General features: G+C 38.2%; 1 protein-coding gene across 2 annotated transcripts; it reads right to left on the bottom strand.

The window, feature by feature from the left end:
• Positions 1-2,420: 2,420 nt before the first annotated feature.
• Positions 2,421-4,643, bottom strand: LOC149214713 (uncharacterized). 2 transcript variants are annotated; one of them, XM_089392381.1, is made up of 2 exons: positions 2,729-4,643; positions 2,421-2,586 (listed from the first exon to the last, which is right to left on the bottom strand). In XM_089392381.1, exon 1 carries the CDS (start codon positions 4,340-4,342, stop codon positions 2,936-2,938), a length of 1,407 nt encoding a protein of 468 aa, XP_089248507.1. In that variant the 5' UTR covers positions 4,343-4,643; the 3' UTR covers positions 2,421-2,586; positions 2,729-2,935. The 2 variants fall into 2 exon arrangements, with proteins under 2 accessions (XP_089248507.1, XP_089248508.1); XM_089392382.1 differs by having other exon boundaries at positions 2,421-3,816; positions 4,097-4,227.
• Positions 4,644-24,441: the final 19,798 nt, after the last annotated feature.

The following is a 24,441-nucleotide window of genomic DNA, read 5'->3' as shown; positions in this document are numbered from 1 at the left end:
CCTCAGGCTTTTTCATCAACAACACTATAGGTAAGGTTGCTAAAACTGCCATTGCATTTCTAGGGACATAATCCCTAACCTCCATAGATAACGCTTTTGGAAGATTTCACTTTTGCGCCCCAAAAACCAATAATGGACTGATCTCAACTTAATCAAGTTTGTGCACACTGCATTGAGATGGACTTTGCTTCTGGTTTGCCAGAAGACATCATAATAGGGCTTAAAAGTGGCAGACATGACCTGGAAGCAAAAGCTCAAGTATGAACAGGTGGCCTTCAAGTGTAGATCTTGCTCTTGCTTCAAATATGGCCATTTAGCATCTTCTTGCCAAAAGGTCGTGAAGGGTGAGGATGGAAAGACCATTAAAAAAAAGAGAAGCAAGGAACCTAGTTGGTGGAAAGGAGTGGAAGATCACCACTAACTTATTGAAGTAAAATAATGGGCAACATAAGCTGGAGCTAAGGTGGAGACGAATCCAATGTTCATGGCTCCAATGTCAAAGGCCCCTTCCCTGCCTCTTCCCTATGAAGAAGAGACACACGGATAATGGATTGTTGTGAAGAAGCAAACAGAAAAAAGCTATAAAGAGATAGCTGAGAAAAGTGAACAGGTTTCATCCGACATGAGTCTCATGGAGAAGCTTCTCAAACAGAAGGTAGCCCAGTTTGTTGATTGCTAAAGGATGGGAAAACAGATGCGATCTTTAAGTTTATTTTTGTCTCTTTGTCACGTTTTCCTGTAGCAGTTCACCCACCAGGTATAACTGAGGCTAAATAATGTAACTCTTTTTCTTATCTTATATAGCTTTGACTATAGTCCTGGCTTCTTGTCTAGCTGACCCACAAAACAAGACTAATCCCTTAGCCACATTGCTTGGGCGTCTACAGAGGTGGAGGATTTGCCCAGACAGCCAAAAGTGGCTGGAATCCGGGTGAAAAAAAATTCAAGAAATCTTGCAATAGCAGTGTTTGAATCATGTTTTTGATGGGGGAAATGAATTCAGCACCATCAAAAACGTCTGGGGAATCCAAAATCTTGAAAATTGACAACTTTAACCTCGATTTACAAAAATCCCTGCCCGATTTTATCAAATTATTGCCGGAAATTCTATGATTTTCAGGGAAAAAAAGCAGTCTGGTTAGAGTCCCATAGTTTTAAAATTCGGCCGATTCGAAATGGAAACGGCCAAGTTGATCCGTTTGATTGCCCAAAAATATGACTCGGTGGAGCAAATAGTTCGGGAGCTGACTCGGCCAACTCGGCCGTTTCCACATCTACTCGGCCGAGTCATTAAATCCGGCCAGTCACCCAAAAAAAAGGGATTTTTCTAATTTTTTTTAACTTTTTAACATTTAGCTGATTGTTGGGGACTCCAAGGTGTTTTCTAAATTGGTTAAGTGCTTTTTGGGGTCCATTCCCCTCTCCTAGTATTGATATGCTATTCAAATTTCATGGTAATGTTATTCTCCTTAATCTTCATTTTCATCCTTTTACTTAAATTTTTAACATTACCATGAAATGACTCAGGATGTTTGAGAGTGGTTCCGGCCTCATTGGATTTCATATGGAGAAAGTGGAATTTTAGATTTCATTCAAAATCGAGCAGACTTATCAGTTTTTCAGGATTTCAGGATTGGAGGATTGCAATGTTTCCATTGAATTTTGTCATGTATTAGGGTATGGAACTCGTATTTAATCAAGAGCACCATCCCTCTGTGTACCTTGATGTTAGTGACATTACTTGTCGAACTCCTCCGTGATTCGCTCCCAAACCAAGAGCTTCTGAAAATGTCGCTCCCACTCCCATTTTCGCTCTCGCTCCCCACTTTCGCTCCCGCTCCCAAGTAACACTGAGCCAGATGCAGTTGCCAGTAGTACTAGTCACAAACTTTTGTTGTAGAGGCCATTTATAGCCTCCTCGGTTATGTGTTTTTGTTTTGATCTCTATATCAACATCGTGTATGTATTGGACAGTGCATTAGGTGCCATTTTGAAATAATGGATATATTCATGAGCCTACTTTGATCATATGTTGTCTTCTATCTATATTCTAATTAAAATGATGTGTTTTTATAAAAAATAAATATTTAATGTATTTTTTACAACGACCGAGTCATTGAAATCGAGCCGGTCGAGTCGATACCGAGTCAGAGTCGGAGTCGGAGTCGGAGTCGACCCTCAGCCGAGTCGGAGTCGGAGTCGGAGTTTTAAAACACTGGGTTAGACTACTGCCATTGCTTGTGGTCCGTACCAAAGTGAAGAAAAAACAGTACAATTGCAACATATTGACAACAGTTTAACCAAAAAGTTAATGCATTAAAACAAAATGTCAGATTTTTATTCTTTCGCAATTGCTGGTCAGCTATACGTGGGACTCAAACTCAAACAATATAGACTGATCAGCAATCAAGACTCAGAAATTCCAAATAGAGAGGTATATTGCCATTAGGCATGCCAGAAAAGCAACAGCAATCAAATAGATAACAAGGAATTACCTTGGATGAGGTGGACCAGAGGGCAAAGTGCTATCAAATCAGATGCACAAAATTTGAACTCCTTTGATAACCCTTGACCAGAGAGAATAAACTGAAGGAATTACCCAGATAGATGAGGTTTCTTAAAAAACTTTGGAGAATTTTCCAACACAGAATAAGCTACAAAATCTGGCAAGCATAGGTACTACTCTCAAGCAAACCCTTGACCAGAAAGAATAAACTGAAGGAATTACCTAGATAAACGAGGTTGCTTAAAAAACCCCATTGAATTTTCCAACACATAATATGCTACAACATCTGGCAATGATTTCCAGTTTAACATGTAATCGAAAATTTGATATGCTTCAGCCACTTTCCCTGCCCTACAAAACGCCTTAAGAAATGCCGCATAGGTACCACTCTCAAGATAACCTTGACCAGAGAGAACAAACTTGAAGGAATTACCTCGAAAAACGAGGTTTCTTAAAAAACTTGAGAGAATTTTCCAAAACAGAATATGCTACAACATCTGGTAATGTTTTCCTGTTTAACACGTAATCAAAGACTTCATATGCTTCAGCCACTTTCCCTGCTCTACAAAGTGCCTTGAGAAACGCGGCATAGGTGCCACTCTCAAGATCAACTTCCTTCGACTTCAGCACCTCGTACAGCTTCAAGGCCTGATGTAAGTGCTGACACATACAAAGGCCATGCATAAGGGTGTTGTACGTGCAACCATCAGGCTGACACACAGATTGTTCCATTTCCTCTAACAACGCAAGAGCTCCCATGGCATCGCCTTTTCTACACATCCCATTCATAAGTGAAGTGTAAGTAATGACATCAGGAGAATGCCCTTTCCTGACCATGAGCTTCAGAAACTTCTTGGCTTCATCTATTTTCCCAGCCTTGGACAACCCAAATATGAGAGTGTTAAATGTTACGACATCAGGAGCACACCCCTCTGCGTCCATCTTCTTATAAACCTCCAAGGCTTCATTGGTCTTATCGATTTTACAGTAGCCCTTCATTAGGGTGTTGTATAAGAAGCTATCAGGCTTGCACCCAGACTCTAACATCTCATCCAACAAATTTCTTGCTTTTCTCATATGTTTGCCATTGCAGAGAGCATCCATCAGAATGCTACAAGTGACAATATCAGGCTTGCAATTTAGACCCATCTTGCAGTTTAGACCCTTCATTTCCTCCAGAAACGTATATGCTGTGTCAATCTTCCCAGCCTTACACAAATGCCTGATGAGAAAATTGAGAGTACTCATATCTGGGTTAACAACATATCTCACCATTTCAATAAAAATATTGCAGGCTTCCTCATCTCTACCTGCATTACAGAATGCACGAACTAACAAATCAGAAGTGACATGATCAGGTGCACAACCATCATCAATCATCAGATCTAGTATATTTTCAATACGACCCACATGGCCTAATTTGCTGGGTTCACCGAGCAAAACATTGAAAGTCACTGTATTTGGTGAAAATCCACCCTTCTGTTTCATGTGCTGAAGGACGCTCAAGGCATCTTCAACTCGTCCAGCCTTTGCAAACCCATTAATCACTGTGTTGTGGGTAGAAGTATCTGGGATGAAATTACTACGTACCATTTTGTCATACATTCGCTTGGCTTCAGTAACCCTGGTCTCATTCAAAAGCGCATTAATGACGTCCTTCTGCGATGTTTTCGCATGTTGGCCTTTGTGTTTTGATCCCCTCGAATTCTCTGAAGGCAAATTACTTGTTGGCTCATCGAAATAGGGTTGTGGAAGTGCCGAAAAATGCGAGGAAATGACTCTCGTTAGGGTATTCTGATAAATTTTTACAGGGTATATAGATCTAATTCGTGCCATATATAGCTTTTCTCTCGTGTTTTTCCCCTGCTATGTTTGGTCAAAAAAATCTCAGAAATTTGTAGCAAACCTTTCAGAGAAGTGATCATGTGACGCTGTGCTTGACTGATCGCTCGTTCGGCCCGTCGCTCATGGTTTTGTCCCCGCGAAAGGAATCGAGTTGAGGTTTAAGGGAGGGTTTAGCAGCCTCTTCCCACTTGATGCCTTTAGCCATGATTCAATAAATATGATTTTCTGTTTAATGAAAGCTCTCTCATTCATTGGAAGCTAAGGATTGACAATTCGGGTAAAGCTTTTCTCACTTAGCATTGGCATGATAGTTTTTAAGAAAGAATTATTATCCCATTCATTGGAAATTTAATGTAAAGATACATTATAAAAAGAAAATTATAATTATATATTTATTGAGTTTATATATGGTAAGTTAAATTAAAAATGGATGCCAAGTATGTTTTAAAATTATTTTTGTTTTTGTTTGATTAAGAGTTTGTTTTTTTGAGATGTAAGGACATGCAAGAAAAGAGAGTACGGCTCAAGACCGAGAGGTATCTAGTAGGAGTGAAAGTTTGTCTCTTTACAGACCACTAGCAGGTTATTCCAGGTGCCGTGTTTTTCTTTGAATAATAAAGTTGATGAGTGAAAGTCTACCTCTTTACGGACCACTAGCAGGTTATTCCAGTGGCGTGGTTTTCTTTGAATAATAAAGTTGATGAGTCAGTCTCCATTTGCAGCTAGAGATGGTTGTCTTAGGTTTCCCACATGTAAAAAAAAAGAAGTTAAACTAAGTTGAATTCAATTAGTTAAAAGAAACCTTAAAATTTATTAAAGTAATTACAATTTAAATATTAAATTAAATATTTTGAAAATTCAAAAATAATTTTAAAATTTTTAAAATTTTTATTTTTATTTTTTATTGGACATATATAACAAATGATCATTTGGTTTTATATAGAATTGTCACAAATTAAAATTATTAAAAAATATATGAAAAATCAAAAAATATAGTATCACCAAGTGTTTTAATGTGAAATCTGCCATAATCATATTTATCATCAAACTTTTGTATAGTACACGCTAATATAATTTAATTTCAGGTTAATATAGTTTTTATCAAAAAATTGACTACTTTTGTTATGTCGAAATTGATTTTTTTCCATATTTTGTCATAAAATACAAGTTGTTCCTTCCATCTTTCACTAGAAAATAGGCATTAGCTACTGAGGCCACACTTTTGCCTAGAAAAATATTGATGAGTGATTGGAGACTTCCACAGTTTGTCATATTGTTAGTAATTTTCGGAATCATACTATGTAAAATGTGTGATATGTCCAATGTTTCGGATGGTGACTCCATCCATCATCAGGGACCACAGAGAGCCTTCAACCATTTTTTCTCAAAAAAATCCAACCATAGGAGTGCTTAAGTCATTTTTTTATGATAGAAACAGATTCAGCACGATCAAAAACCCTTAGGGCACCGAAAATCCTTATGCTTTACAGTTATAACCCATATTTCTCAAAATTTCTGCCTAAATTTTGTCAAAATCTTGTTGGAATTTCCACTTTGCAGGCAAAATTGTTGCCTCGTTAGACTACTCTCTAGAAAATATGACATGGATATGCGTCAATGAGCAATGAGCAAGTACGCCAAGAACCAAAATTATCTGACATGTGCATTATGTTTGATACGATATGTGGTTCGTACTATCAATACAGGTAACAATAATTGAAATACAATGTCCACCAAAAGGTCAGACGTGAAATGTAAAACAAGAATTTTCTTTCCCCTTATTATGTCATTGCATAGCAATGACATCTATGATCCATGGATTTGTATTATTCATATACGTACAAAAAAATTGCAAAGAAAACCATGGAGTTACATAGTTCACCTTAGGATTTCATTTTTCTATGCAGTGGTCTCAGCACCACCGCCACATCAAAGCTACATAGCACGATGCAGTGGTGAGCTCTACCTTGGGGGTTTAAATGCTTTTTTCATTGTAAGGGCATATCGATTGTCAAACTATCACTCCAATGCAACCTTCAATATACATTGTACAAAGGAAAGATCATATCTGTGCACAATCAAAGATTTTTAGTATTCCCAAATCTAATTCTAAGTCCTGCCAATTGTCCTTTGTACATTCACCAACAACACTTTTCAATTATTTAACGCATCTAGTGGTCCAAATTCATTAGTTTTGAGTTGCTATCAGATTGGCTTCACAAATTCTAATATTGGAATTTGAAATCGATGGTTTGATTATGTAAATTTGAAGTTCAATCTTCTTAACCATAGGGATACACCCTCAATAAATTTGTTGTCAGAGGGACTCGCTTCAACATTTGTATTGTTTTCTCACCATTGGAATTGGACTTCACTGCCTTTGCATGGATGGAAACACCAAGAGAGCACATTGAAGAGATTCAGAAAACCAAGTTCAAAGAGAACCCTCTTACAAAAGAATTGCACCAAATAGTCAAACTTTTGTCTATAGAATTATACAACAAACATGTTCATTTTGTTATAGTGCTAATTCAAGTGACTCATCAGTTGGATTGAAAGTGCCAATCAAGCTTATCTTCTTTGTTTATTATTTTTGTTATCATGATAATTTTGGTGACTTTGTTGCAGAATGGATAACAACTATGCACGAAATGTGAATTTGATGTTGGATTTTGTGTTTACGACTAAGGATGTCACTGATGTGGGTGCTACTACTACACTGCTGGTTTCGAACGACAAGATTGGATTTCAGAAACTTCATATCAATTCTATAAGCAACGCAGGATGATCGACCAAAATAAATAAAAGGGAAGGAGGTTATATCGGAGAAAAAGGTATGGATTCAATCATATTAAAATAGTTAAATCTGAATTTCTAATCCTTATAAAGGTATGAATTGGTTAACAAGAATCATTATCTCTTTGTTAATTTATGGTGATTACAATGACAATTTTATGGGTAACCAACTCATTTTCCCAATTTCTCTATGACTATTATAGTACCAATAATATAGGTAGCATCCTCTCTTTTCATTGCAGGCGTTAAGTTTAAGAGTGTCTTTTTAGTGACAAGTTAGCCTTACATTTTCAGCAAAGGATGCAAGATAAGATTCGATGAAGTCTGTCCTGTGGACTTTGACATTGGATATATAGTCCCAAAATGGGTTGAAAGTAGGCCCAACATTTCTAAACTTGAAGAATTTTATGATGGAAGGCTTCCCAATACTTTTATGGTTCTTCCTTTGTGTGCAAAGAAGGTTGAAGTTGTGCAGAAAGAACTCTCAAGTATTCAACTTGAAATTCTTTTATTTATGTCTAAGATCAAGAAGCTTTATGTCTATGAGGTCCATGTGAATGTCAGTTTTAACAAAATAAACAGAATCTCTATTTCAAGGGAGACAAAATTTCGAAATTCCAAGAGCGAAGATAGTGAATCGTTCACTCTGCATTTATCTGTTGTTGAAGGCAAACATTCCATTGGACAATCTAATTATTACATATGTAGGCAACGTTTTGATGTGAAAAATGAGTGTAAGGTTGAGCAGAGGAAAGATGTGGAAAAATGGGTGATTACACTAGCTTTTCCCCAAGATAAACGTCTTACTAAAGAAGACAAACTAGCCCCTAGTATGTATTCTTTTCTTCTTACATAAATGGTACATGGTTTTCCATTTGTAATACAAGCAAACTTTTAATTGGTTTCCTCAAGAGAAAGCATTGTCTTTTACAACAAATGGAAACAGGGAATACTTTGCCACATTCTGTTAGCTTTATGTTCAACGTTTAGTTTGCTAGTCTATGCAAATTCGCCCCCTTCATCAAATTGTGATTGTTATAAATATCATCCCACTGATAGCCCTCATTATTAGTAGTTGACACAAGTTAGAGATTATATTCAAGTCCATTTAAGAATGGAGGAAATAGTTTTGTGTGATTCCAACTTTGTTGGTAGAGATTTGGGTAGGCCAACAGAGACTTGGAGAATACTGCCAACCTTTAGAAGCATTTTGGAGAGAGCAAGACAAGAAGGTCAACAAAGCGACCTAGATTCTTTATTTGTTGGTGATGTCAAGATAGTTCATCATTGTCTTGACAAGGATGAATTCCCTAGTGTCATGAATTTCTTAAAAGTGGAATATGTGTAAAGCCCTAATTTTTTAAATTTAACCAGAGAAACTAAAATTTGACAATTGACATCAAATTCTAATGCCTAATTTTACAATTTAACCAGAGAAACTAAAATTAACAACTCATTTGCAAGTACTTACCTCAAAATATTGTTTGAAGGCATTTCTGGTATGTTGTTGCTCCTGCTCCTGCTACCAAGTCGATTGTTTCCTCCTAGCCTATCTAGGATTAACCTATCTGGTTTCCAGATCCAGAAGACTTTGAAATAGAGGTCTTCTAGCCCTCATGCCCAAAACCCCAAGAACAATTGCACAATACTTTGTGTTTCTCTCCACAATCTCTGCTTCTCCCATAGTTAAGAAATAAAACCCCCCTTTCACACTCTTCGTCCTTTGTCCCCCCTTCTCATGGTCTCCTTGGCTCCCTTGTATGCCCTAAAAATCCATCATCTCTCATTCTTTTGTTATTGGTATCCTACATTCCATAGTCGTCTTTTTCCTTTGTTTAGAGGTAGTTATATTTATCAAATGTAATGGAGTGTTGCTTATAATTGTTTGTCTAGTTTATGAACTATATTGTCTTATTTTATTTAATTAAATTACTTTATCTATAAGTTTAAATAAAGCACTTATTTAAAATTTAAGTAAATTACTTTATTCATATATTAAATAAATTACTTTATTTACTTTAATTAAATTAATTATATATATAATAGTGGTAGACATATCAAGTACCTCACTTGATATATTCATTATATTTTGGTGAGTTAGGAATTTACTTTGATAATCAATTCATTACCTTCAACTTAGACATTTTCCAATATTAGCAAGTATAAATACTAGTGTAGTACATGCAATACATGCATATGTAGTTATCATATGCATGTGTCGTATGCATGTTAATATTTCTATGTTCCCTATAACTCGAGGTGGGTTATTACATACACCCCTTCCTCAGAAAATTTCATCTTGAAGTTAAAGTTTATATAGTATATCAATAATTATTTTAGCAATTAGTGTAATCATGTAAGGATTATGTCTCGTGATTGAATACTTATTTAATGTGAGGACATTTTTTATTTTATTTGTGTTTTAAACATTTATAGGTTTACGATATTAATAGTCATGCCCTATCCAACCGAGCTCTCAAGTTATTCTAGAATCATCTTATCCTTCCTAATCTCTTCCACTCCCATCTTATCCATCATCTACTGGAATATGTCATGGTGTCAGCTATACTGATCTAATCATTCATAAATCTCAAGGGTGAGAAAGTCGACTATATCAACCTAATTTCCCAGTAGGCATCTAGAAGACATCATCACACGTCTAGGGGAGTGTGACTTGCACAGTGCTCCCATGACTTTAATTTTTTGATGATAAATAGTGGGTGTTGGAAATAATACTAAGAGGGGGGGGGGGGGGGGGGGGGGAATCAGTATTATCAAATCAGATACTTTTCAATTTCATACTCAGATTCATATACGCGGCTTCAGTTCAGTATATCAGCATATATACGCGACTGTGTTAAATGCAACTAGCGTATATGCAGTAATCTTATGATTCAGTTAGCTTATCTTTAGTAAATTCATCAGAACACTATTAACCATAATAACAGTAATCAGGTGCAGTAAAACAGAACAGATCATCACACATAAGAACCACACATGAACACCAAGATATAAGGTGGAAACCCAATGTGGGTGAAAACCACCTGCTGCAATTCGTCTCTTTCTTCCTTTAATAAGAAACTTCTTTTACAATGTACTGGTGCAGTCCTTTACCAGCACGCAGGCTTCAACCTGCAGAGGGCTACAACCCTCCCTCGTTTTCCAGCTACTTCTAGAAGGGAGCTACAACCCCCTCAGCTCTTGTACTAGCTAATATACTAGTACGTAGGTGCTGACCTACAGCAGGCTACAACCTTCTTTTCTTCAGGGACCATGTTTCATAAATTTTCAGACTAGATCCATGAGTACAAAACAATCACTGTTGCAATACAATCATCAACTTATACTTGCATCATAAATCTCTAAATCACCCAATACTGAATCACTGAAACCCTGTCATCAAAAACACAGAACACAAACCAGAGCCCAGAACTCTGCAACAACCACTAGAATCAACAGCAACCTGAAACACCAAATCTCATAATGCATACGCTACTTGACTATATCAAAACCGCGTGTGTACGCGCTTTCACCAGAGACAACCCGCGTACAAATCTAAAGATAATTACTTATACCTTCGCTGTCATATCCAACCTTAGCCAAGCATCACAAACAGATAACCAGCAATACTAGATCTTCCCACTTCGTCAGACATCCATTCCTTGCTCTACCCCTTTGCCTAATGATCTTCTCCTTATATAGGTTAGGCTTCTTTCAATACCACGGTCCAAAACCATAATAAATCAATACCATGGGCCCAATACTTGGGATCAATACTTCTAACGAGACACCATGGTCCAAAACCATAGGTTCAAATACTGAGGACTAACTACCACGGACCAAGACATAAGTTTTCCCACATGTACGTGCTTTTCCTTGCGTGAAAGTGCGTGTATACGCATACGCGTCTTCGGCACATCCAACCCGCGTGTATACGCTGATTTGTCACAATGACCCTGCGTATATCTCTTTCTTGACCTGCTGTACTAAGATCTGTCCTCTGATTATGTTGCCATCACCTGTATCAACCTTTGAGTGAGTTGCCATCAAGGACAACACTTGTATCATAATGCCAACAATCTCCCCCTTTGGACTTGATGGCAACCACCACACCAAGTCACTCTCCCCCTTTGACATCAAGGGCAAAGGGCGGACCAAGATATTCTCTTCCTTGGTATACCTTTTGTTGTCCATACTCCCCCTGAGTACATGCTGAAGTTTCTGATTGAGCTTCCCTTTGTATATGCGAAGTTGTATCAATCCATCCATGCTCCCCCTGAGCAAATGCAAGTTCTAAGACCAGCAATTCATTCAAGACCATGGCTATCATTCATCATATATTATCTGCACCATAAGCATCAACATCCAAACCTGCAATACCATTCCTTTGATCAAACAACAAATTGTATGATTTAGCTTTATCAACAACTTCTAACCATAATGCCAACAATGCATTATTTGAAGTATATGCTCCCCCTGAGCCTGAGCCAACCATGACCGAACCATTTCCTGGGTTTGTTCTGCTGCCCTTTCTTCTGATCTCCATATACGCGACTCTGCAGCCTGTAACTCGCGTATATACGCAACTTATCTTCATTATATTAGCGTATGCAAGATGGAATACTGAATTTCTTCACTTTCAGATTCCCCTGTGTCTGTTATGTCAGCTAACTGAGTTATGTCACACCTTTCTGTCTCTAATTCTGTCTTCTTCAATTCCTGGAACTGTGATGATGTATGGTCCTCTTGTTTTGAATTTTGAAATTTGCTCCTGCATTCCCTTGCTTTATGTCCAAGTTTGTTGCATGTATAACATCTTACATATTTCATGTTCCTTCTATTGCAATCAATTGCTTTGTGTCCATATGCATTACAGGCAAAGCAATATCCTCTGAAATACCTGGGATGCGATGATCTTTTGTGATGGTCTTGAACCATTCTACTTCTACATCTGGCTGCAACATGTCCAAGATTATGACATACATAACATTCAACATTATTCAGTGGAGGAAATAATCATCTATCACTTCCATAGTTAGGAGTAAAGGATTTTCCTTGAGGAATTTCTTTCCTTGGTTTTTCCTTGTTGAGCATTTCAGATTTGTCATTAGAGTTTCTTGCCTCACCTTGTGAGCTAGATTCACCTTCAACGGATTCATAAAAACCAAGACCAGTTTTGATAATAGGGGATCTTTGACTACCAAGAATGTCATCCAAAATCTTAGTACTATCTTGAAATCGCAACAATTTATCCTTTTCTTCTAATTTACCTTTTAAGATATTTACCTCAACCTGATGTTGTTCTTCCTTTTCCAGATACTGATTCCTTAGATCTTCTTCAGCTTTTCTTCCTTCTTCCACTTGTTGCTTTAATTTGATCACTTCATGTTATAGCTCCAAATCTCACTCTTATGGTTTGTGATGCTGCACTTATGGCCTAGGGTAACCCCTCCTTCCAGACCTGGTCCAAAAATTTAAAAAACAGTGTTTTATTCCCTATACGCGACATTGCCCTGAGTTAAACGCGTGTACACGCGGGTCTGTTATACCCAACCCGCGTGTATCTATTAAAACACTTAAAAAAATAATAAATTCCTCTTTTTCGGGCGGAGATCGCGGGTTTACCTGCTGGATCACCTGTTAGTGCCCGTGGCCCAACTGTTCCCAACCAACTCCTAACTAAAAAACTACTTTGGAGAGGGTATAAAAAGACATCAATGGGAAGGCCAAGGGGAGAGAGGAAGGAGAGCAAGATTATTATGCTGAGATTTTCCCCTTAGACCAGGTCTGAAGTCCTTGGTGTTGTTTGCACTTCCCCCATTTTGCATAGGAAACCCTTGTTTCCATGTGTATTGGTGATCATTCATCCTTGATATCATCATTGAGTAAGACTTGGAAGGAGCTCTTGTTGGAGGCTTGAGGCTGGAACGAATCCGGGAGGAAGCTGTGCTTGGAGCCTGCTGAAGGTGTTCATGTGATATCTTTCCGTTATATGTACTTTATTTGCCTTTATATATAAAGAAACACGTCTTTGTTCCCGAAACAATCTTTCTTTATGCTTATGAGATTCTTGTTTTGAATTCTTATGCAAGTGGTTACTTAAAGGTTTTTATAACTAACTTTATAGCATAAAGATGGTTTATACATAAGTATCTGTACATGTACTGTTGTGTTCTTTGATTTGTTTGTCTTGCAGATCGAAGGAAGAAGAAGGGAACTCCAAGAAGGGTTTGGACCCTAAAGGCCTTCTCAAACGTAGGACCTTAGGTACGTACCCTTAAACGTTAGAATTTGCTTAAAAGTAAAAATGATGGCTGTGTGTGTGTGTTTCTTTGAATAAGCAATTTTCAGTCTGGTAGAGTCTTAGCCCAAAGGACCCTAGGGGTACTTTCCCTTCAACCAGAATTGGCGACTCCGCTGGGGAGGATTTAGTTTGACTTAGGTACACCATAACCTTGTTATCGAGTCAGTTCTCCCCCGATTGGTTATCTCTTCCAATCATATGGAGGGTTCGTTCGTGCCTCCTACATGACGAACTTATACAGATTCATCATATGCTGCCACATAGTCACATTGAGTCGTGCTTTTGTTCAAGGGAAGTTAGCCTGAGGCGGCCTTTCTGCGGTGTCTCTTGACTCATTTTTCAGTCGGCCATCCCTGGTTGTCAGTGTCATGTCTATCATCACATCAGTTATATTGGTCCTTTACTCGTGCCGGTTTGAGAAGGTCCCCATTGACTTCTTGCTGGCAGGTCTTGTCCTTATCGACGACGACACCTTGCTCTGAGGACAGGCCTAGAGCCGCACCCTGGCCCTATTTTCATTATTGATAGGTCACCTTGTGCTCAGCATCGATCAGTATCATGGGTCTTTGACTGAGTGGTTTCCCTTGTGTTCGACATCAGCATACATTATCACACATTGGGATTCGTGCAGTACCTTGGTTTCCATTTGACCCTATTGGTGGATACCTCGCCTCTGTGTCGGCTTTCATTATTGGTTGGTTCAGAGGGTTTCTGTCGTGCGCTAGCCACATCTTATGTACGCCGGAAACGTACTTCGGTTGGGTTACTACATCTTTTTCGTCCGATTCCTTCCACATTATTGGCCTACGGGTTACACTCGCGCTAGATTGATGAAGGATGCCTTAATGCCTTCCTTCTAGCGGATCTTTCCCTATCGACTCCGACTCATTGCTCTGGGGCAAAGATCTAGAGTCCATTTGGCAGTACCTTGGGGTTTGCAGTCATTAGTGGCAGATTCCTCGCTATCGACAGTGGGAAACCATCATTGTCTCCTGATTGATAGATTCTTACAGGTGTTCGACTTCAGCTCATCTATTCACACTTGTTAGATTGTACTGGGTACCTTGACGCTCATTATCATTATCGGTGAGTAGTCTCGCGTTTGTTAACGGTATACATCAATGACCGGTAATCAAATGATTTCTCACATGGTCGACTTCAGATCATTTATTCCCATGATATAGAAATGTACCACGGCGGTCGGTGAAGACCTCAGGTTGTATCAGCATTCATTGGTTCACTTGACAGTTGCTCCTGTTACTGCTAGTTGATACCACTCCACCTTATATGTTGCAGTCAGTCACGACGACATTCTATATGCTGGCACCTGAGTTTGCAGTGTAGTACCATCCTATTCCATCATGTTCAGTTGGTACCTTATGGGATCAGTCTTTGATTTCAGTGATCCATTGCATCTTTCAGCATCATTGACAGTCTTATATGTGATATTCAGACATGTACTTACTCATTCTGATCAGATGATCCATTATGTATTTTCCAGTCATTTATACTTGTATACTTAGTGGATCCGCTTGTACTTGATATGCGGACATGCTTTACTTTTCCTGAGCATGGGTATGCCCGCCTCAGACAGTGTTTCTTTCTGATCTCCTTTCGGTGGCTTGGCAGGCTGAATTCTGGTGAAGTCCTCCTCGGTTTTTCGGCAGCGTTCCTTTCCTTGTACTTACTTAATATATTTCGGCCATCATGTTCCCCTTTTGACCTCATACATTAGGGGGCATCTGTTATAGCTCCAAATCTCACTCTTATGGTTTGTGATGCTGCACTTATGGCCTAAGGCAACCCCTCCTTCCAGACCTGGTCCAAAAATTTAAAAAACAGTGTTTTATTCCCTATACGCGACATTGCCCTGAGTTAAACGCGTGTACACGCGGGTCTGTTATACCCAACCCGCGTGTATCTATTAAAACACTTAAAAAAATAATAAATTCCTCTTTTTCGGGCGGAGATCGCGGGTTTACCTGCTGGATCACCTGTTAGTGCCCGTGGCCCAACTGTTCCCAACCAACTCCTAACTAAAAAACTACTTTGGAGAGGGTATAAAAAGACATCAATGGGAAGGCCAAGGGGAGAGAGGAAGGAGAGCAAGATTATTATGCTGAGATTTTCCCCTTAGACCAGGTCTGAAGTCCTTGGTGCTGTTTGCACTTCCCCCATTTTGCATAGGAAACCCTTGTTTCCATGTGTATTGGTGATCATTCATCCTTGATATCATCATTGAGTAAGACTTGGAAGGAGCTCTTGTTGGAGGCTTGAGGCTGGAACGAATCCGGGAGGAAGCTGTGCTTGGAGCCTGCTGAAGGTGTTCATGTGATATCATTCCGTTATATGTACTTTATTTGCCTTTATATATAAAGAAACACGTCTTTGTTCCCGAAACAATATTTCTTTATGCTTATGAGATTCTTGTTTTGAATTCTTATGCAAGTGGTTACTTAAAGGTTTTTATAACTAACTTTATAGCATAAAGATGGTTTATACATAAGTATCTGTACATGTACTGTTGTGTTCTTTGATTTGTTTGTCTTGCAGATCGAAGGAAGAAGAAGGGAACTCCAAGAAGGGTTTGGACCCTAAAGGCCTTCTCAAACGTAGGACCTTAGGTACGTACCCTTAAACGTTAGAATTTGCTTAAAAGTAAAAATGATGGCTGTGTGTGTGTGTTTCTTTGAATAAGCAATTTTCAGTCTGGTAGAGTCTTAGCCCAAAGGACCCTAGGGGTACTTTCCCTTCAACCACTTCATGTTCTTGATCTTCAAGAGCTTCTCTGTTCTGCTCTCTTGATTTTTCAAGATCTTCTTTTAGAGAGAGGATCTTTGATTCAAGTCTCTGAATTGTTATGCTCTGATCATTTACTATATCCTGCAATTTCTCCCTTACCCTGGTTACTGTCTCCAATTGTTCGTTTAATTTGGTAACTTCCTCAGTTTCTGCATTCTTATTTTCATATGCCATGAGACTTCTAATGTCTTCACTACCATTGAATGAGTCATTACTTTTAACATGGGTATAATAGCTTCTATTACCTTCTTCAGACATCTTTCCTTTGTTATGAGGGCATCTAGCAGCATAGTGACCAACTCTACCACATGAAAAACATTTGAAAGGTAGCTTACCTTTGAACTGTCCAGTTCCCCGTTCAAGATTCTTGACAAAATTTACCTCATCTTCTTCCTCTGACATATATCCTGACGCTTCGAATGCGGCTTCTGATGGCCCCTCTTTTCGCATTTCAAAAGCAGTTAAGATTCCGTGAAGCTGTGACATGGTGATTTTCTACAGATTCTCCTTTTCTTCTATGGCAGACACTTTGGAATCAAATTTAGTAGACAGAGATCTCAAAACCTTTCAACTAAGACAACTTCCTTAAATTCTTCACCCAGATCCCTCATACAATTTACAATTTCATCCATACGCAGAAAATAATTAGCTATGCTTTCATTACTATGCATCTTAAGATTTTCATACCGGATTCTGAGAGTTTGAAGCTTTGCTCTTTTTACCTGATCATCTCCTTCGTAGCTCAGAATGCTTTTCTCCCATATTTCCTTAGCTAATTTGAAATGCATGACCTTCATAAATTCTGATTGTGTCAAACTTCCCAATAAGATAGTAACAGCTTTGGCATTGAGCTCATATTGCTTTCTCTCTGCTGCATCTGTAGGAGTTGTTGATGGGAATTTGTATCCTCCTTCTATGATTCCCCAAACTTTTGCTCCAAGTGATTGTAGATATGCAGTGGTTCTTATCTTCCAGTGGGTAAAATTGTTCCCGTCAAAGATTGGTGGCCTGATGTGTGCCTCTCTTTCTGGATTAGTCATTCTGATGGATCTTTTCCTTCAAGCGATCAAGCTACCTCTGAAGGACCTGCTCTGATACCAATTGTTGGAAATAATACTGAGAGGATGGGGGTGAATCAGTATTATCAAATCAGATACTTTTCAATTTCATACTCAGATTCATATACGCGGCTTCAGTTCAGTATATCAGCGTATATACGCGACTGTGTTAAATGCAACTAGCGTATATGCAGTAATCTTATGATTCAGTTAGCTTATCTTCAGTGAATTCATCAGAACACTATTAACCATAATAACAGTAATCAGGTGCAGTAAAACAGAACAGATCATCACACATAAGAACCACACATGAACACCAAGATATAAGGTGGAAACCCAATGTGGGTGAAAACCACCTGTTGCAATTCGTCTCTTTCTTCCTTTAATAAGAAACTTCTTTTACAATGTACTGGTGCAGTCCTTTACCAGCATGCAGGCTTCAACCTGCAGAGGGCTACAACCCTCCCTCGTTTTCCATCTACTTCTAGAAGGGAGCTACAACCCCCTCAGCTCTTGTACTAGCTAATATACTAGTACGTAGGTGCTGACCTACAACAGGCTACAACCTTCTTTTCTTCAGGGACCACGTTTCATAAATTTTCAGACTGGATCCATGAGTACAAAACAATCACTGCTGCAATACAATCATCAACTTATACTTGCATCATAAATCTCTAAATCACCCAATACTGAATCACTGAAACCCTGTCATCAAAAACACAGAACACAAACCAGAGCCCAGAACTCTGCAACAACCACTAGAATCAACAGTAACCTGAAACACCAAATCTCATAATGCATGCGCTACTTGACTATATCAAAACCGCGTGTGTACGCGCTTTCACCAGAGACAACCCGCGTACAGATCTAAAGATAATTACTTATACCTTCGCTGTCATATCCAACCTTAGCCAAGCATCACAAACAGATAACCAACAATACTAGATCTTCCCACTTCGTCAGACATCCATTCCTTGCTCTACCCCTTTGCCTAATGATCTTCTCCTTATATAGGTTAGGCTTCTTTCAATACCACGGTCCAAAACCATAATAAATCAATACCATGGGCCCAATACTTGGGATCAATACTTCTGACGAGACACCATGGTCCAAAACCATAGGTTCAAATATCGAGGACTAACTACCACGGACCAAGACATAAGTTTTCCCACATGTACGTGCTTTTCCTTGCATGAAAGTGCGTGTATACACATACGCGTTTTCGGCACATCCAACCCGCGTGTATACGCTGATTTGTCACAATGAACCTGCGTATATCTCTTTCTTGACCTGCTGTACTAAGATCTGTCCTCTGATTACGTTGCCATCACCTGTATCAACCTCTGAGTGAGTTGCCATCAAGGACAACACTTGTATCATAATGCCAACAGTGGGAAACACCTTCACCCCTCCTAGTAAAACTAGAACCAATAGCCTATCATGGAATCTTATTGAGCCTCAATTGTTCTTGGAGTTTTTTCATAACATGGTTGGTTTGGTAATGATATTATCTGCAATTTAAACACTTGTCCACACATTATAACATATGCATCAGTATATTCAAAACTAATTATATTCATAAAACAATTTATATGCATTCCCAATATGTTGTCATCTATGATATTGATCTTTGAATTCATATAAAATACTTGGCTCTATCTAGCCAATATATTTGTAAGTTATTTTTCACGTTTAATAGTCATGTGTAGCCATTCTTTTATTTCCATCTCATCGTTCATGTTGATATGTAAAATTATAGATACCACATCCATAACATAATTCATAATTTATATCAGTATCCATGTAATAACAATGTTAAGAAAATAACATACTTCATATTGGTATCCATTTCCAACAGTGTTAAGCAAATAATTTTAAATCATTCTTACGTGTAACCTTTCATAGTTATAGAACAGTGCAAAAAGATATTCTTAAGTATCTAGCCAAAATAAAGTAAAGATATACAAAATAAGGTTTTTAAGTGCTTTAAAATCAAAACAAGTCGGGTTATGTTTGGCATATGGCCTCTTTGTCTTCCCAGGTAGTCGATCCAGGACTATACTTGTCCCATTGGACCTTAAATTGCTCTACCAAGTTGTCCTGAGAAGTTGAACCCTATGTTCTAGTATACATAATGGTTCAACCAAAATGGTTCCCTCATCTGATACCTGCAGTTTCTTCTATTGAAGGTTATGTGATTTGTCAGCTATATAATGTCTTAGTACATATACATGAAAAACATTATGAACTTTATGCAAGTGGGGTGGCAGTGCAAGACGATAGGCAATAGGTCCAACTTTTTCCAGAACTTTGATTTTCCCAATAAACCGAGGTGACAACTTTGTTCCTTTTCCAAACCAAATAATGCTTTTGTTTGTCTAATGTGGATGAAAACTCAATCCTCTACTTCATAATTCTTATTTGTCCTGCGAGCATCAACATAACTTTTTGTCTATCTAGTGCCTCCTTTAATTGTTGTCTATTTTTTTTTACTTATTCTTCCATCTCTTGAATTAGCTCTGGCCCCACTATCACTTGATCCTCTAACATGTCCCAACTTAATGGTGTTCTACAAGTTCTGCCATATAATGCTTCAAATGGAGGCATTCTAATTGAGTTGTGGTAGTTGTTATTGTATGTAAATCAACCAAGCGTAAGTACTTTTCCCATTGTGTTGTTGATTCATAACGTACATCCTCAACATATCTTCTATTACTTGGTTAACCCTTTCGATTTGTCCATCAATCTCAGGATGATATGTTGTACTTAAATTTAGTTGAGTTCCTAATGTTTTTTGTATACAATTCCATAATCTTGAAGTCAATCGTGAATCTTCATATGATATGATTTTCTTAGGAACTCCATGAAATCAAATGATTTTATTTATAAATACTCGAGTTACATCAACAACTTCATAAGTATCTCTTACGGGAATAAAATGAGCACTTTTCGTTAATTTATCTACCACAACCATAATGACATTATGCCTTTATGGTGTAAGAGGTAGCTCGACAATAAAATCCATAAAAATCACCTCCCATTTGGTCATAGGAATGTCACAAGGATGCAGGAGACCTATTGGACGATGATGGTCAGCCTTCACTTTCTAGCATTCAAGACATTTTGTAACAAATTGGACAATATCACACTTCATTCCTACCCAAGAAGAGTTTCCTTGTGTCACCATACATTTTCTTTACACTTGGATGCACATAATACAATGTTCTGTGGGCTTCCTTAAGGATGTTGTTTCGAAGATCCACACTATCACAGATGTACATCCTTCCATGGGATTGTAACAATCCATCATCCTCTAGTTCATACCCCTCAAACTTAGGTTCTTTTGGACCTTTACTCAAGCTCAGATCTTACTTTTAAATAACATCTATCTTCAAAGAGAAGTTAGCACTTGCTCTCTCAAGTCAAACTTGATGGGTACAAGGGAAAAGATTCTTGGTCTTCTACTTAGGGCATCTTCCACTACATTTTCCTTTCCTTTAATGTAAGAAATCCCAAAGTCATACTTGCCTAAAAATTCACACCATCGTCTTTGCCTAGCATTCAAGTCCCTTTGGGTAAACAAATATTGCAAACTTTGGTGGTCGCTTTTAAGCACAAAGCTTCTCCTTACAAGATATTGTCTCCATATCTTTAATGCTAGTACTACAGTGACCAATTCTAAATCACGTGTGGCGTATAGTCCTTCATGAGACTTTAACTTCCTTGAGGCATACGCTATTACTCCCTTATATTGCATTAATATTGTACCTAATCATGCTTGGATGCATCAATACATACTATAAATTCTTTGTCCATATCAGGTACTCGCAAGATTGGTGCACTAGTCAACAATATTTTTAGTTCAAAGAATGCCCTGTGACATTCCTCGTTCCACTCATACTTAACTCCTTTACATTGGAGAGTTGTGACAAGCTTCGCAATTTTTGAGAACCCTTCTACAAACCTTCGATAGTATTTGGCTAAACCCATAAAACTTCAGACTTCTTGCACATTCTTCGATATCGGTCACTCCGTGATTGATTTTACCTTCTCAGGATCTACTGAGATCCCTTCACCAGATATAATATGACCTAGGTAATGAATCTCCCTCTGAAAGAAGGAACACTTGGATAACTTTCCATATAATTGGTGCTCCCTGAGGCAAGATAATACTATCCGCAAGTGTTCTTCACGCTCCTTCTCATTTTCGGAGTAGATGAGAATATCATCTAAGAAGACTTGTAAAAAATGGTCGAGATACTTGCCAAAAACATTATTCATAAGATTCATGAATATTGTTGGTGCATTGGTCAACCCAAATGTTACCATCATGAATTCATAATGCCCAAAACATGTTCAGAATGCAATCTTAGAGATATCACTTTCCTTGATTCTTAATTGATGATAACCTGACCATAAATAATTTTTTGAAAAGACTGAAGCTCCTTTCATTTGGTCGAAGAGGTCATTAATTCGAGGCATTGGATACCTATTCTTTATTATAGCTTGATTTAAGTCTCAATAATCTATGCATAACCATAAGGAACCATCCTTTGTTGGGAATCACGATTATTGTTAGACCAAAACCCACAGGTGTTAGTCAACGATCGCATCGCCAGAGATAAGGATCCACGAGAGGTGGTTAGTCCATGTTGCAAAACACACGGGGAGCGTTGGCTTATCCAATGTCCAACAATATACCCCCCAAAGCAAGCTGGGTGTGTATCGAACTCGTGACTTACGCTTTGATACCACTTGTTGGGAATCATGATTATTGTTAGACAAAAACCTGCAGGGGTTAGTCAACAATTGCATCGACTGAGATAAGGATCCACAAGAGGTGGTTATTCCATGTTGCGAAACACATAGGGAGCGTTGGCTTGTCCAATGTCCAACATCCTTCTTCTTGACAAAAATTACAAGAGCTCCCCAAGGTGAAATACTAGGTCGAATATGTCCTATATCCAGTAGTTCCTTTAGCTGGATTTGTAACTCTTGAAGTTCCAGATCCATCATTTTGTAGGGTGTTTTAGAGATTGGTTATGTACTAGCTTTCAATTCTATTATGAGATCAAGCTCCCTTTTAGGAGGTAATCCTAGTAGTTCCTTCAAAAAACATCAAGAAATTCAGATAACAACAAATATTGCTTTAGAGATGGCCCTTTTTCCTTGATTACTTCCTTAACTACATATACCTGACAACCTTTTCTTAGGCAACGCTTCATTTGCATTGTTGATATGAAGTGTAAATATAACCTCCTCTTAATACCTTGGATTTGGATCGTCTCTCCTTCATCATTTATGCAGAGAATTCTTTTTTTGTAATAGTCTACCCAAGCTCGATGAGCTTCTAACCAATCCATCCCTCTGATGATATCATAAATTCCCAAGGTTGTGACATATACTATTAACTTAGTTGAACAAACCCTTAGATCAACGGACTGAAGTTACCCTGAAGCCATTTCTACATGTCTGAAATCATTTTGCTTGTGGGCTGCCAACCCACATTTATTTAATGCAAATGACAAAATGAAACTATTAGTAGCACTGGTATCAAATAAGATTTTGAGTTTTATGCCATTAATAGTACCTGAAGACTCCACTACAGTGGACTGATGTTCTGCCTAGTTGTTGTTGACTACTGCATGGATTCTATGTTTGCCTTTGGTATTTGATAATGACTCTTTTCCTTCTCACTGCATTACATTTGACGAGGCCTCTAGACACTCACGTTGAAAATGCGGTCCTCCACATCCTAACAATTAACATGGGGTGATCCCCTTGTGTCAGACTGTGAGTTTCTTGAAAATGAGCTCCATCCTCTTGTGCTACTTCCTTTGGCACTTCTCCCTCTATTATTAGTTCCTCAAGGGTTCCAATGACTTGCATTAGATATTGATGATTCTGCATATATAGTATTAACTGTCATAGGATCCCTTGCTCCTACTCCTCTTGGAGTAAATCTATTACCATAAACATGTGGTCTCAAACTACTCCCCCTAAAGAAGTTTCAAGTCCTTGGAAATCCGACTATGGGGGTCTTGTCGGATTGACATCTCTTTTTATCCCTAGATGCTCTTTTGCATAGAGGGTACATTCAACTGCCTCTGCTACTAATGATGGTCTCCACATTCTAACCATGACTCTGATTCAAGGATTTAATCCATACACAAAACACTCAACTTGGCGTTCATCAGTATCTAGATAAGTAACATATTTTACGAGTTCCATAAACCTCGTCTCATATTCTTCCATTGTTTTGTTACCTTGGACTAACATGTGGAAAGCTTTGACTTGCTACTCTTAAAAGTAAGGTGGCAAGTATTTTGCGTGGAATCTTTCCTCGAACAACTCCCAGGGAATGTTGTTGATGTGAGATGTAATTGTTTTTCTACATTTCCCCACCAAATCAAAGCACTTTCCCTAAGCTGAAATATAGCGATCTTTGTCTTAGAGGTAGAAGAATATTCTCTCAGTGTGAAACACCTTGTTATTCCTTTGAGCCATGCTTCAACAACCTCTCCGACTTGCCCTCCTAAAAATTTTGGAAGCTTAATATTTTGTAGTCCCTTAGAAATATCCTCCTATGGTTATCTATCATCTAAAACTTTGGACCCCTTTGGATTTACTCCCTCATGGTGAGGTCATTCTTCCTTGGCACTGGTTGTCAGCGACCCGTTTATTGTTTCTAGGATTGCTTTTAATGAGCACATTATAATTGTTAGTTCATGCACCTAAGTGATTGGCGCTGATGATGGTGTTGGTGGTGGTGATGGTGATGCTGCTAGACAACGTCGTCGTTGATATGTCTTTACCATTACAATTTTATTTATTTATTTATTTTTATCACACAATAAGGTTATAAGTATCCTGAGGTACAATTTAGATTAATAAATACAATTTCATAAATTCAGGCTTTTATGTGAGTATAATTTTTTTGTTATTATTAGTTGCATGCAAGTGTTACTGATACTGAGGTCAAGGAGGGTGGTATCGCTACCTCCTTGTCCTAAATATAGGATAATTGCTTATAAATTATGGAGCTGTCTTTAGTGCGACTTTTTGGAAGCTTTTACGATGGGTTTTTCCGGTCAAATTTCTCTAAAATCCGACAGGAATTTATTGAAATC

Source organism: Pinus tabuliformis, chromosome 1_1 (assembly GCF_031772625.1).
Source record: "Pinus tabuliformis cultivar Carrire ecotype Pingquan chromosome 1_1, CPIR1, whole genome shotgun sequence".
Taxonomy (NCBI): Eukaryota; Viridiplantae; Streptophyta; class Pinopsida; order Pinales; family Pinaceae; genus Pinus; species Pinus tabuliformis.
The sequence above is the reverse complement of the archived record's forward strand: the minus strand, read 5'-3'. Positions and strand labels throughout refer to the sequence as shown.